General features: G+C 44.4%; 1 protein-coding gene across 2 annotated transcripts in view; it reads right to left on the bottom strand.

Moving 5' to 3' along the window:
* Positions 1-13,879, bottom strand: part of RB195_023506 (uncharacterized protein) — a gene marked incomplete at both ends in the record, with an annotated part of 63,475 nt that overhangs the window by 21,226 nt on the left and 28,370 nt on the right. For both annotated transcript variants that reach the window (XM_064210972.1, XM_064210971.1), the window contains 2 exons: positions 12,295-12,454; positions 12,531-12,682. In XM_064210972.1, the coding sequence (XP_064066852.1) occupies positions 12,295-12,454; positions 12,531-12,682 (312 nt within the window). The remainder of the gene's footprint in view (positions 1-12,294; positions 12,455-12,530; positions 12,683-13,879) is intronic.

Raw genomic sequence — 13,879 nt, 5'->3', positions numbered from 1 at the left:
TTGCAACCTGCCCATGGGTTTTAAATTTTCATGCAAAACACAGTAATAGAAAAGAGTCTCTTGATTCCGGAGGAAAGCCTGATACGGTAGCGCCAGGAAAGACGGGGGTGCAGGAGTCATGTAGGCTACCGAAACGGAAAAGGACTAGGATGACGATCTGTACTTACAACGCCCGAACGCTTGCATCGGATGCGACCATTGAATCTGATGACGCAACCCAGGAAGTTAGAGTACGACGTCATCGGACTGACCGTGACGCGACGACGATAACCACTGAACGCCGTGAATGACACTGAAGAAGATTGGTTCTTAGAAACATGCGACAGTAGAGGAGTCAGTGGAGTTGGTATTTACAGCCCAAATCGGACATCTGCGGATGAGAAGATGTGGTCCAACACCAGCTTTGACCATCTTTGTCGCTTACGCTCCACCATCAAGCTACGAAAAAGCTTTTCATTTGGACCTGAAGAAATTCTACAGAGAAGATAATACTTTCTACAACGTAATAATTGGTGATTTCAATGCCAAAATTGGCCCCAGAAGAACGTCTAGAGAACTTCACATCGGAACCCACGGCCTTCAGTGGAATGAGCAGGGAGAGAGGCCTTCCGAGTTCATCGTGACGACTAAGACCATCCATGCGAACTCGGAATTCCAGAAGCCTTCCTCTCTACGCTGGACGTGGGAGCCATCCGATGGAGGGTATCATAATGAAATTGACCACATCATCGTCAGTAAAAGGTTTTGCCTAAAGGATGTCGCTGTTGTACCAAAGTTTTATACGGGATCGGACCATTGCCCTCTTCAAGGAAGGTTTTTTTTTTCGCACGGAGAGGAGAAAAAACCGCGAAGTTCACAAAGCGAACTCCCAGAACCATAGTCGACTGGGAGCTCTTCGCTTCACTTGTCGGCTTACTGACAAGCGAAGCGAACAGCTACTGTCATGTGAAGGACAACATCGACGACGAATATAAGCGGCTTGTTAAACACCTTCGCGACTGTACGAGGAAAGCGAATAGTTTCAAAATCACCAAGAGATGCCTGTCTCCGAAAACTCTATAGCTGATACGTTAGCGTGGAGCTGCACGAGCTGCAGGCAATGGAGAAGTCACGTCCAAGTTTGCAAGGTTTCGCAAAGAGGCGATAAATGAAGACCTTAAAGAGAGAAGAGCAGAAGTGTTGGGTGAAGCTGCAGAAGCGAGAGAGAGTATTCGCTACCCCCGTCGGAACTTCGCCAAACGTAAAACAATAATGACTGCTTTCCTTACCCCAGATTCACTCGTTATTTGTCGGAATGCGAGGTTTCTGGGTAACGAAAATCAGCAAGACGGTGCCGTTGTATAAGAAGGGAGATTCAAAAGGCATCTATCGTAAAATCTGCTTACTGTCTGTCATCTACAAACTCTTCACAAGAGCAATCATGGAAAGGATAGAAAGAACATTAAACGATGGACCGCCATGCGAGCAAGCAAGGTTCGAAAAGGGTTTAGTACGACTGACCACATGCACACGGTTTCAAAACTCATAGAAGTATCGCGAGAGTACAAGATGCCGCTGCGTCTCACTTTCATCGATTTGAAGAAAGCCTTTGATACAGTTCAGACTATAGCGGTCATGGAGGCCTTGGACAACCAAGGTGTCCCTACTCCATACATAAACATACTTCGTGAGTTGTATAGCAACTTCACGACCTAAATTCTCCCATTCTACAAAGATGCCATAATCGAAGTGGAGAGAGGGGTTCGTCAGGGTGACACAATTTTACCTGGAATATTCAGTTCCACACTCGAGAACGCAATACGAAGATTGAAATGGGAGAAAATAGGCGTGAAAGTGGACGGCCGGCATTCACACCATCTTCGTTTCGCTGATGACGTCGTTCCAGTGACCTCTGGCATCAATCAGGCGGAACGGATGTTTGCTGAATTCGATAAAACGTGTAAAAGGATTGGTTTTCAACTGAACGTAGACAGAACGATGTTCATGAGGAACGGATGGGTTTCTTATGCTCCATTCACGCTCAACGGAAGGAACATATTCGAGTGCTCCACCTATGTATATATATATGTACCAGTCTGAGCGTCCGGCTAAAGCCGGACTTCAGACTTTCTTTGGCGTTTGCTTCGCTTGCCTTCACTGATCAGCGAAAATTTATATTAGTGTTATTAGTTCTATGAAATTGGACTTCTTTATCTCCAACAATCTTTTTTCCTTTTTATATTATAACTAAAAGCGAAAGATTTCATAGTCTTCTATCTAAACGCGTCAGTTCTACGTTTGGAGAACATTCGAACTTCAGCTTCAAACACTCCTTTCCAATATATTATAAACAAAATTTAAAAGTATCAAGTGTGGGTTTTCCTCCTGTTTTCTATAAACAGTTATCAGAGAATGATGTTTTGGCATAAAATGATGTGAAAGACAGCATCCTATTGATAAAGATAACGTTCCACGTCAGATCACATAAACATCTTGCTACTATTTAAGCAGCCGTTTACATGCGTGTTTCCACTTTCTGAGAACGGCATGCTACAAACTTGGAGCGAACGAAGAAGGAAATAGGCACGCGGAGGAATCATAAAGGTGAAAAGCAAAGCGCGCAGTGGCCACGGCTATGAAACGGCTGCAACCATTTACCTTTTGCGACCTGCACACGAAGTTATTGTGCAGCAATCCGACGCCGCTGGACCCGTATTACCCATATTGTCGCACCCCATATTATAGCTATCTGGTGCCGGCGCACCAGCCTGATGCCGGTAGATCCGTCGCAAACCCTTCTATACGTACCTGGCGCCGGCGCACCAATCCGACCCCGCGGGACTCGTCGCATCCCTTCTATAGGTGTCTGGCGCCGGTGGACCCGTCTCACCCCATTTTATAGCTATCTATCGCCGGGGCACCAATCCGACGCCGGTGGACCCGTCGCACCCCCTTCTATAGGTATCTGGCGCCGGTGGACCCGTCGTACCCCCTTCTATAGGTATCAGGCGTCGGTAGACCCGTCGCACCCCCTTCTATAGGTATCTGGCGCCGGCGCGCCAATCCGACACCGCGGGACCCGTCGCAACCCATTTTATAGCTATCTGACCCCAGCGTACCAATCCGACGCCTGGTGGACCCGTCGCACCCCCTTTTTCGAATTTCGTGACACACAGACAAACACACACACACACGGACTATGCTCGTTATTATATATCATATATGTATAGGATGGGAAATCAACATGATGCATTCAAGAACATTATAGCGAAGAGGACCAATAACATCCGGCTCCGTGCTCACCTACTCAACATCACCGTTCTTCCTGCTTTGACTTACGCCTTAGAAAAGTGGGTGTTTCGCAAGCAGGAGGAAAATGCGATCAGCGTCATAGAATGCGGAATTGAAAGGGTGATGCTAGAAGTAGCCCGCTTTACGCAAATGAAAGAAAGAATACAAAGTTCACTCGTACGTCACCGATTGAAGATCATAGACGCTGCCGCATATGCCAAGGAAAGCAAAATTAGGTGGGCCAAACACGTGATGCGTTTCAACGACAACCGTTGCACTAGAGCCGCAAGTGACTGGATGCCACGCGACATCGAACGCACCGCAGGAAGACCGCCGACCCGATGGTCAGACTTCTTCACGAAGTCCTTCAAAGAAAAGTACGACGCTCTTCGAGTTTCTCGCGAGAAGATATTCCACCGGGCAATATTTGCGCTTGATCGGGACAAATGAACGTATTAGTAGTGCCCACTCGACCAGTTCGAAGATCAACGGGAACGGGATTGTTGTCTGGATGTTCTGCGCTGAATTAGATAAAATTCACCGGGGACCATGCAGTTACGGTCTTTTCCGAAAAGGCAAAATACACAGTTTGGGATTAGAAAGAAATTATTGTACATTCTATAACGAAATAACTGCTTTTAGAGACGTGTGGGATCAACGCAACCGTTGGGACTTGCTATCCACTAACCGGTAAGGTTAACCCCATTAATCCGCTCCTCGGCGTCAGATGTCATTTTCGGTTTGGGTGTTTAAGTTGATGCGTGGCCGGGCTGACTCTGCGCTGAATTAGATAAAATTACTAGGAATTTCTGAGCTTTGGGTTGCCGTAGTGGATTCATTTTTTGTCGCTCCTCATGACTGAATGCAAGGAACACTTCCGAATTTGCTTTCGGAGCAGTTGTTCGCATGTACTGATTTTTTGGGAGAAATGATGACGACTTAACATGAATACAGTTACAAGATGGTTCAATGCGATTTATTGCTGGTCACGCAATGTTTCATATATCTCTCAAAGCTTATTTGTACCCCCAAAAGCTACAACAGTTTTGATTCATTGACAGAAGTTCACGTCAGGAAAAAAATCACTGGCACGTCTAAAGTGCATTTAAAAAGATTCACCTCCATAAGCCGCAGCGGAGCAAGATTTTCCTACCTAAAAGATGGTAACTGGTGTACAAGCAAATTCGGCATCTCAGAAAACCCAGGATTACAACTTTTATCTGACACCTGTTTTGATATTGCAGCATAACTACTTAGTACTAACTACTCAAAGTGACCTTAATATATGTGTAAAAAAGGTTCACTTCAAACTTCGCATATTAGTAGATCACAGATCTTCTTGTTTTCTTAATTTTTGGTTCTTTTCTGCAGAAATTCACTGTGTACGTATACACAGGAGATATATATCACTTTCGCTAGTCCGTGCTTATTTAAAATCCTCGCATTTGCTGCCATTCAGGCCGCCTGTCATAACAGTTACAATGTAAGGCACTTTGACTGTCAATTTCACCGCCCATCTTATAAGTTGCTGGCATTAGTACAGAAAAAAGGGTAAAAAAACTACGCGCTAAATGAAGAATTATCTCATGGGACAATCTATAACTTGCATCCTGTTGAAGTAAGTTGTGTGCAACACATAGATACATGCTCTCTTTCATTCGTATGATTGCTTTGTTATACACCAGAGCGAGCTGCAGGCTTTGTCACTGATTTTCTAACACAGATACAAACCCGATAAAACATCCTTAAAAATGCTTAACTATTGAGTGGAAAAGAGTCTTCCAATAGGTTATTTCAGAAGTCTATAGGTTACTCTATAAAGCACGAAAGCTCATTGGCATATGTAAAAAATGCGACCAGTGTATATTTTAAAAAAAGCAGCAATCAGGTTTCTACGCAGATATAACAAAAATAGGTCAGTATCAATATCGATAACCCATAACCATAATCTGAAAGGTCAACTGCCTGGAAGGAGCATGGAATCTTTGGCAACAAGCATTCGTTTCGTCATGCTGTACTACTGAACACTGTCGAGTGAACTCCACCAAACCGGTCTGTCTAGGCTTCTGCTATATCTCTATCTGTCGTTGTTTGCTGCACTGCAGAAAACACGAGTGAGAGATTGGCCCGTCATCAGCATCGAAAATTACACCGTATACCGCGGCGATGATGATGAGAAGAAAGTAGGTGGCTGCGCGATAGCTGTGAGCAACGATTACAACATCCTGTTGCAAGAATTTGGCTCAACGTCGTCTAGATGTGCCTTTGTACGATTGGGGGATCGCAGAGGACGTAAATTCTGAATCGTAAATGCCCATGCACCTACGGAATCTGCCGAGGACAACAGTAAGGGCGGCTTCTACGATGAACCCAGTGCGTTGATATCTAAAATACCCAGCCAGCAATTGGTCATTGTCGGAATCGACGCAAATGCGAGGATGGGACTCGAACAACAATCCAATGTGCTACGAAAATGGTATTATCCAGCGGAGCGCACCTTGGACAACGATGACCGTCTGGTCGACTTTTGCGAACAGACGGGCCTCATCATCGCTCCCACGTTTAAGAGGAATCATCGACGCCATCAGCTCACGTGGCAAGGGTCGACCCTTTTAACGCCTTAAGAGCAGCGCAAGCGAAAGATGAAGACTCCTAACGTTCAGCTCAACTACGTTCTGGCGAGGAACATTCCTCAGTGGGATATTCGGAAATCAAGAGCTGTTTGGAATGTTGCATTCGACTCTGTCCACCGCCTAGTTCTTCTCAGCTTCAAGATACGGTTCCACAAGAGAAACCGAGGAGTTCCTCTTCAATCGAGAATCGACATGGCAGTTCTGAAAGACGATGAGTGCAGAAAAAAATTCCGCCAACGTGTGTCTATTCATGCTGGAGTGTGGACCAGGGAGAAGCTTTGCAACGCGGATTCCTTTACAAAGTTCATCCAGGACGTTGCAAGGGAAACGTTCCCGGTTCTATTGCCGCGGAAGAAGTTTGTCTCTGAATTTACGCAGACAAGATCCACATGCAATTTTGTTTGTGCCGCTCGCAGCAGTGGTGATTTCAACCAGGAAAAGCGTCTGAGAAGGTAGTCGTCAACCGCAATAAGACTGCGATAACGAGTGTACGTCAAGAGCAAGGAGTTTGAAGAGGCGGGAGAGGACAAAAACCCGCTAAAGCCTATGCTTTATTAAAGTATAGTAGTATAGCGGCAAGATGGAAATATGTTCTCTAGTTCTCAACACTAATAACGGTGTGACTGTCAGTGAAGCAACCTTTCCAATTTGAAGATTTCGTGAACTCGAGCACGTTCATAGGCCCACATATACGGTTAACGAGGAACCACTGACCGAATCGGAGGTTTCGGCCTCTATCTAAAAGATGAGAAAAGGAAAATCTGGTAGAGAATTGGTGAGATGACAAAGACCATCCGTTCAATATGGATAGACGAAAGAACACCTGACTCGTGGAGATATGCTATCATAGTTCCCTCCACAAGAAGTTATCCTAGGAAGTATCGAGGAATCTCCTTATTGCGTGTTATGTACAAGGTTTTGGAGCGGAATATCCTAGACTGACTTATTAAGCATCGCGAAGAAACAACGCACATGAAACACAAGCTGGATTTCGTCCTGGACGATCTACGATTAATCAGGTGTTTATCGTTAAGAGAGTGATCGAAATCTGGCGGCGGTATTCGAAGCCAATGCAACTGGCCTTTCTGAACTTTGAAGCCGCTTTCGCCTCTTTTCATCGAGGTCGTCTTCTCAACGCGCTCCGCGCCGATGGAGTACAAGGAAAGTTCGTTCGCTTGCTTGATGATATGAATCAGCGAACAACGGCTGCTGATCGAACACCAGCTGAATGTATAACAACGTTTGAGGTGGTAACTGGAGAAAGACAAGGGGCAGTGGCAGGACCCTTCCTGTTCAACTTTGCCATCGATGAAATCATGTCGAGTACGCTGACGATGTTGCTATATTCGCGAAAAGCAGTACGAAACTTTAACATATTGTCAACCTTGTGTCTGTACGCTGAAGAACAACGACAGCTACGAGAGAGATGTTCAGAAAAGATGCGCCACTTCTGCATTTAACTCCTTAATGAAATCTCTGTGGTCGACTATCACCAACAAGGTCAAGCTGCAAGTCTATTTATCCGGAATTCGACCCATCATGTACCGATCGGAGACTAGAGCAGCACCAACTACGGTGGTGGACAGGCTTGACCGTACGTAAAGAAAACCGCTTAGAGGGATACTCGGCTACTTTTGGCCTAGGGTATGCCAATGAAGAGCTTTACGCGGAAATCGATGTGGTGTATGCGACACGCGGAAGATATCAACATCTTGCACCGCCATCGAGAGTGGCTACAGAAAATCGTTTTCGCTTCCTTGGTTATATATTAAGGTGGCCACCAGATTGCCTTTTTCAACGAGTTTTGAGGATTTTTTCGGATTCAGGCTGGAACAGGCCACCTGGCCGAAAACGGGAGTTCTAAACTGAGGTGGTGAAAGAGGACCTGAGAACACTCGGTGTAGATAGGCAGTTCAGGCGGACGCAAAGCTTCGCCGGGTATGGAATAGCGACGAATGGATTGATCCCGTGCAAGATCTGTAGAACATCGAAAAAGCTGGGCAGAGCTATGCTACCTCGGCGAAGATGCGGGTAATCTCGTCAGGCGATGACATCAACCCTCCGATTAAGTCATGTACAACACCACTACTAACCTGTGTCCCAAAATTCGTCGCCGACGGATTAATCCGTGTACTGTGTAGGATTCTCGTCACCGTTTATTTATGTTCAAACATTATTGTCTCTCTGTGACGCCGAATCGCTAGAGGAGTCACCTATCGAAGGTGTGAGATGCCTGGCAGACCACGCCTGGGCCGCGATAACCATTCCAGCTATAGAATATCGCCTGTTCTATAAGAGGGCCGAGTCAGTGTTGAAATTTTGAAGTTTGTAAATAAAAGTGAATTCAACATAATTCAAAAGAGCGTCTTTGTGTGAGAAAAACTGGGTATTTGAGGTACTGAAAAAATTCATAGAGGCTGCAAAAATTTCTGTTTTGTGAAAACAGACGAAAATTTCCCCAATTTGGTCACTCGAAAACCATGTCTAGCTCTCATCCAGTGTTAGCGCCTAATTCACTTCTCGTGAAGGAAGGAGAGTTCTAGGCAAGTACCGAATCGCGAGACTTAAGCGTTCATTCTAAGCTGTTGACAGCTGTTCAAAAATTAGACCAAATAACGAAATAGAGTAATGTTGCAAATTTGACACTGGAAAAACTAGACATGTTCAAAGCCAGAAGCTTACAATATGAACTATTGTCAAGTACAAGTTGTTTGCTGAAAAACTTCCGAGGAGATTTCTCACAGCTTGGAAAGCATGGCGTTTTATTAATCTTCGATGGAGCACTTTCGTGAATTTCTGAAGAGAATTTAAATTTCGAACCAACACATGATGTGGGGTACCAAAATGCTCTAAATAACCTCCTGATTACGGATGTAATAAACATTTTGTCCAATTTCGAGAAATAAGCGGAAATCCTATGAACACCCCTTCCTTCCATGGAGATGTATCCGCGGGATATGCCAATGGAAGGATTGCGGAGGTGTGGAAATAATTAACGAGGCTTGAGGAAACTTTGTCCGTTTTCAAGCCACACATTTGTCAAAAGTAAATTCTTCAAGTATGTTTTAAATCAGCAGCTCATTTACTTTCGAATGGTACTTTCAAAATTTAATTTTGACCACTTCCAGGAACTCCGACAGTTTGCGACGGATTAATCCGTCGGCGACGGATTTTGGGACACAGGTTAGTAGCGGTGTTGTAAGTCATCAATGTCGATAACTGGCACGAGTCATTTTCTACAGCCATATTCGCAATCAAACACCCGGAGTTTTCGTCGCATTCCGCAAACCCTGCAGCAGCGAAAGCGCAAAGAAAAAACTAAAGAAACTGATCATTGTTGAAAAATATCATCTGCGAACTATGCGTGTCCATGATCAGCATTGTCGATTACCCCTAGGGCTCAAGCTCTGTCAAATTCTATATGATAAAGGAGAAGGAACCGAACCATTGCCTAAGGTAACGTTCCACGCCTTGCTCGTCTTGTCTCGCAGTAAATCTGCTGCAGCATGGCGGTTCTCCTGCAAGTGGCGGAACTAGAGCTGCGAAACTCGCACCTTTTGATATAGCGCACTCGATTGTGTGAGAAAAAGAAAGCAAAAATAACGGCATCTATTGTTTGGTTTGTAGCGAGTTATGAAAATAAAACCTTAACAGATACGGAAAAAGTGAAAAAGCATGAAAGAAAACGGAAGTGGACACTACAGGAGCTAAGTGAGGTAGTATTGCAGCTATAGCAGAATAAACATAAGAGATGCAGATTTCTTTCAAGGATTGTGTTGAAGACCGGAAAAGAAGTGAACGAGATCTCTCCTACTCTCTTTCTGCCTTATACAGTCGTTCATGCAGCAATTAAAAATTAGACATTTGTAAAGTTAAAAATAATAAACTAGAAAGTTGACAAATCAGAAAATAATCTGCCGAAAAATAAGTAAAGTAAATAAAAGGATAAAGGATAAAGTGTCTGGCGTTAATCAATCCGCTTGGGATAGGTCACCACGTTCACTTCAATTCAGAATCGTTTGAGGTTCACGAACGCGTAACTGGCCTATACAATGACTTGCAGGAGCCAGCCAGTGTGTCAAGCTAGTGTTTTAGTTCTCTCAGACAAGTCTGGTAATAACTTATTGACCCCGGAGTGATGAAAGGCCTGGTGAGCTCTGGGGCGGATTCGACCCTCCGGTCGATTGTGCAGTAACCTGTAACCGACTGCGCTACACCCGCCCTGAAAAAAAGAGAGCAACAGAAACTTTTATGAAACAACCACTATCCGCACTATTATCATTAAGCTTTAAGTTCAAGTTCCAATCCTAAGTTGAGCTGCGAGGGTTTCCAGTGTGTGCAAGTGACACTAATCAAATCTATTACTTTCATGCAACACTGTAGCCTGGCGACAGAAGACTGGGAAGTGTCCTACGATTACTTGGTACTAAACACTATTCTCAAACTCAACAAAACATTAAGAAAGAACCACAGAAAGGACCTCCGATCGATCATGCAGGTGGCGGAACCTCTAGCCACTACACTACGTCCGCCCCAAAGTAAATACAGTAGAATAAAAATAAATTTACAACGATTATTATTTGCGCGCAATTTGGAGCCTACTTTGAATGTCGATCCTGGTTGGAAATGCGTGCAGGATTAGCGCGGATTTTGGTAGGTAGAAATAAACATCTTCAATTTGGCGACAAAGAAAGCCAAGGGTCTAATGATGCAAGCCAGGAAGATTAAATACGACGTCATCGGACTGACCAACAGAACACCGCACATAAAACTAGAGAAGAGCTGTTTTTAACATGACGCCACTGTTGGTGATTTCAAAGCCAAAATTGCCCCCAGAAAAACGCTTGAGCATCGGTACGCACGGGTTACAATGAAAGGAGCAAGATGTGAGGGCTTAGGGGTGACAAAGCAAAAGACAAAAGCAGAAAATCGCAATTTTAAAACTCCTCTTCTCTACACTGCAAGTGGATCGGTTTGATAGACAGTACAATAACGAAATGGACCACGTCACTGTCAGTAAAAGGTTTTTCACACGGTGAGAAGAGAGAGCCGCAAAGTCTCAGAACTCATTAATCTCCTTGCTGCGCTAGGCGGCTTTTGAGAAGATACCGCAATGGATAACATCGACAAGAAATACGATCGGTGAACTCCACGACTGGAGAGGCGAGGAAGGCTGGGAGTTTTAAACCACTAAGAGGATTATTAGCTTGCAAGTAGCCTACCTCAGGCTTTTCGTAATCTAATACTCCAGTGTGGAGCAGGATGATTCCGTGACAACCAGGAGCTCACGTCCGAGTTGGCGAGCCTTTGATAAATAGGCGATGAAAGAAGACCTTAAAGGAAAAGCGGAAGTGTTGGCTGAAGCTGTAGGGGTGGGGAGGGGCATTCGCCGTGCCTGTCGACAGTTCGACAATTGCAAGACGAAGATGGCTGCTAACAGAAAACCGAAACGCAAACGGAACAACCCTCGCGGCCGTCACATGTCGACAAAAAGCGACGTTTCTAAAAAGAAGACGCAGAAAACCAGAGGAAACGTCATTTACGAGGGTCGCTGCTTCTTGTTCAGAGATTTCGGCCAAGCCCTTTGGACGACAATGACTCCACCGCGAAAGTGAGATTTCCTACTTCGCCACAGCACCCAACATCGTGCACAGCTCACTCGTCTGTGCCATATCTGTCAGCATCGGCACTTTCTAGCATAAACACGTCAACAAAAACAGATTTGTCGCTTAAAATCGTTTATGAACGATACAGCATAACACTCTCACAGTCTGGCTAAAGCCGGACTCCAGACTTTCTGAGGTGTTCGCTTCGTTCGCAATACCTGATCAATAAAAATTGATAGTAGTGGCACTTTTTGTAAAATCAGATTTGTATTTCATTAGAAACGCTTATTTCTTTCTTCCTTTCTTTCTTTCTTTTTTTTTCAGCTGGTTGCATTCGTGTATACAATTTGTAAAGAAAGGATGTTAGCAAGTTGATGAGGCAAACGTGCAGGGGAATAGACATGTGAAATAGTACATAGGGGTGAAATGAAACAGCAACTTTCATGAGCACAACGTTTTATTTACTTCTTGGCAAATTTACCTGGAGTTTTGCACATTATTACTGCACCATGTGTGATTCATTTTCAAGGTCAAAGCTCTGTATGTGAGGTGCGAAGGTAAACGGTAAGATAAACGGCTTTTTTTAAAACATTGCCCTTGCTCTATACATAACTACCATCACAATTTCAAAGAACTCTTCGCTTGAATTGAATGCAAAAATAAAAAAAAATAAGATACGTTCTGAAAGCACTCCTCCTTTATGTGCATTCCTTACTTTGAAGAAGAAAAACGCTCACAACTTATTCTTTAACCCATTAGAACACAGTGGTTTGTTGGAAACTCACGAAAAATATTCGTTATTCCTCGTGCTTTTATTATAACAGACTTTGTATCGTATCCGATACCGTTGTTCGCTGTGCAGTTGTATGCTCCCATATCAACCTCTTGTAAATCTCGGACTATCAAGCGACTTTCGACGCCATAAGAGCGTGGAATTAGATGAATCTTAATCGAACATTGAATGATACAACAGTAGGTTTACTTCTGTTTTCGAGAACTCCAACGTCAAATGTGCACCTACCTGCGTCTTTCCCGAAGCGTAATCTAGTTCTTCATCGTTCCTTTTCCAGGTAACTTCCAGTGGCTTCGGTCTGCCACTTATATAGCAAGGAATTTCAATGGATTCTCCGACGTTTGCAGTTAGCTCTGCTGGAGCTGTGATTAAGGGGGGACCTGAAAAATAGGCCTGAAAAAAGAGTCAATAGTTGTTCTGTGTTCTTAGAGCACTTCGAAAGAAAAAAATCCATAAATTTCAAATGGTAGCAATTCCAATGGTAGTAGAATGTCGAATTATTGTGATTGCGCCAAACTGCTGTCACTAGGTGTTCGGAGCTCCTGCGACAACCTATCCTCAGGAGAAATGACAGGCGACGGCGATCGCTTATTGCGCTGTGCCGCACCTAGCAGCGTCAATACACCATTGCGCTGCGTTTGCGACATGCCCGCCCCTCACGTCGTCCGTCAGCGTCAGTCATCGTCTAATAAGGTGAGAAACATGCCTTGCAGGGGTACGCTATCTTTATTACTGCCTCTGTACAAAGTATGGATCGCTCGATCGATCTGTAATGAGATATACGATTGCAAATGAAATGCCAGAAATAGAAAATAACTGAATACTTTATTTGCGTAGAAAAAACAAATCGAAAGTTTCAAGTCTCAAGGCTCAAGAAGATGAACTGAGAAAATAGTAATGTAAGCATATTTTGTAAGACTTCAAATTATTTGATTTCAGAGAAACCACACACATACAGACACACACAGACATACACTGCGTGTTTATGCTATGTCGGTCGAAAGCCTGCAATCAAGTGACTGGGAGGTGCAAGAGAGGCGGTTCGGAGTCGCCTCCAAGAAATAAACTCCACCTGTCCACTCCGGGAAAACGCAACATTCCCACAAAAACTCATGGACTAGAGGCTCGCAACCTGCCCATGGGTTTTAAATTTTCATGTAAAACACAGTAATAAAAAAAGAGTCTCCTGATTCTTGAGGAAAGCCTGATACGGTAGCGCCAGGAAAGACGGGGTTGCAGGAGTCATGTAGGCTACCGAAACGGAAAAGGACTAGGATGACGATCTGTACTTACAACGCCCGAACGCTTGCATCAGATGCGACCATTGAATTTGATGACGCAACCCAGGAAGTTAGAGTACGACGTCATCGGACTGACCGTGACGCGACGGTGCCATCTACTGAATGCCGTGTATGACACTAGAGAAGATCTGTTTTCAGGAACACGCGAAAAGAGAAGAGTTGGTGGAGTATGTGTCCTCGTCAACACGAATATGGAAATAAACATCGATCCCTTCGAACAACTTGCAACCTAAATTGGAGGTTTACGGATAAGAAGATGAGGTTCAATGCGAGCTT

The sequence above is a fragment of the Necator americanus genome, chromosome X, assembly GCF_031761385.1.
Source record: "Necator americanus strain Aroian chromosome X, whole genome shotgun sequence".
In the NCBI taxonomy this organism is placed as follows: domain Eukaryota; kingdom Metazoa; phylum Nematoda; class Chromadorea; order Rhabditida; family Ancylostomatidae; genus Necator; species Necator americanus.
The sequence above is the reverse complement of the archived record's forward strand: the minus strand, read 5'-3'. Positions and strand labels throughout refer to the sequence as shown.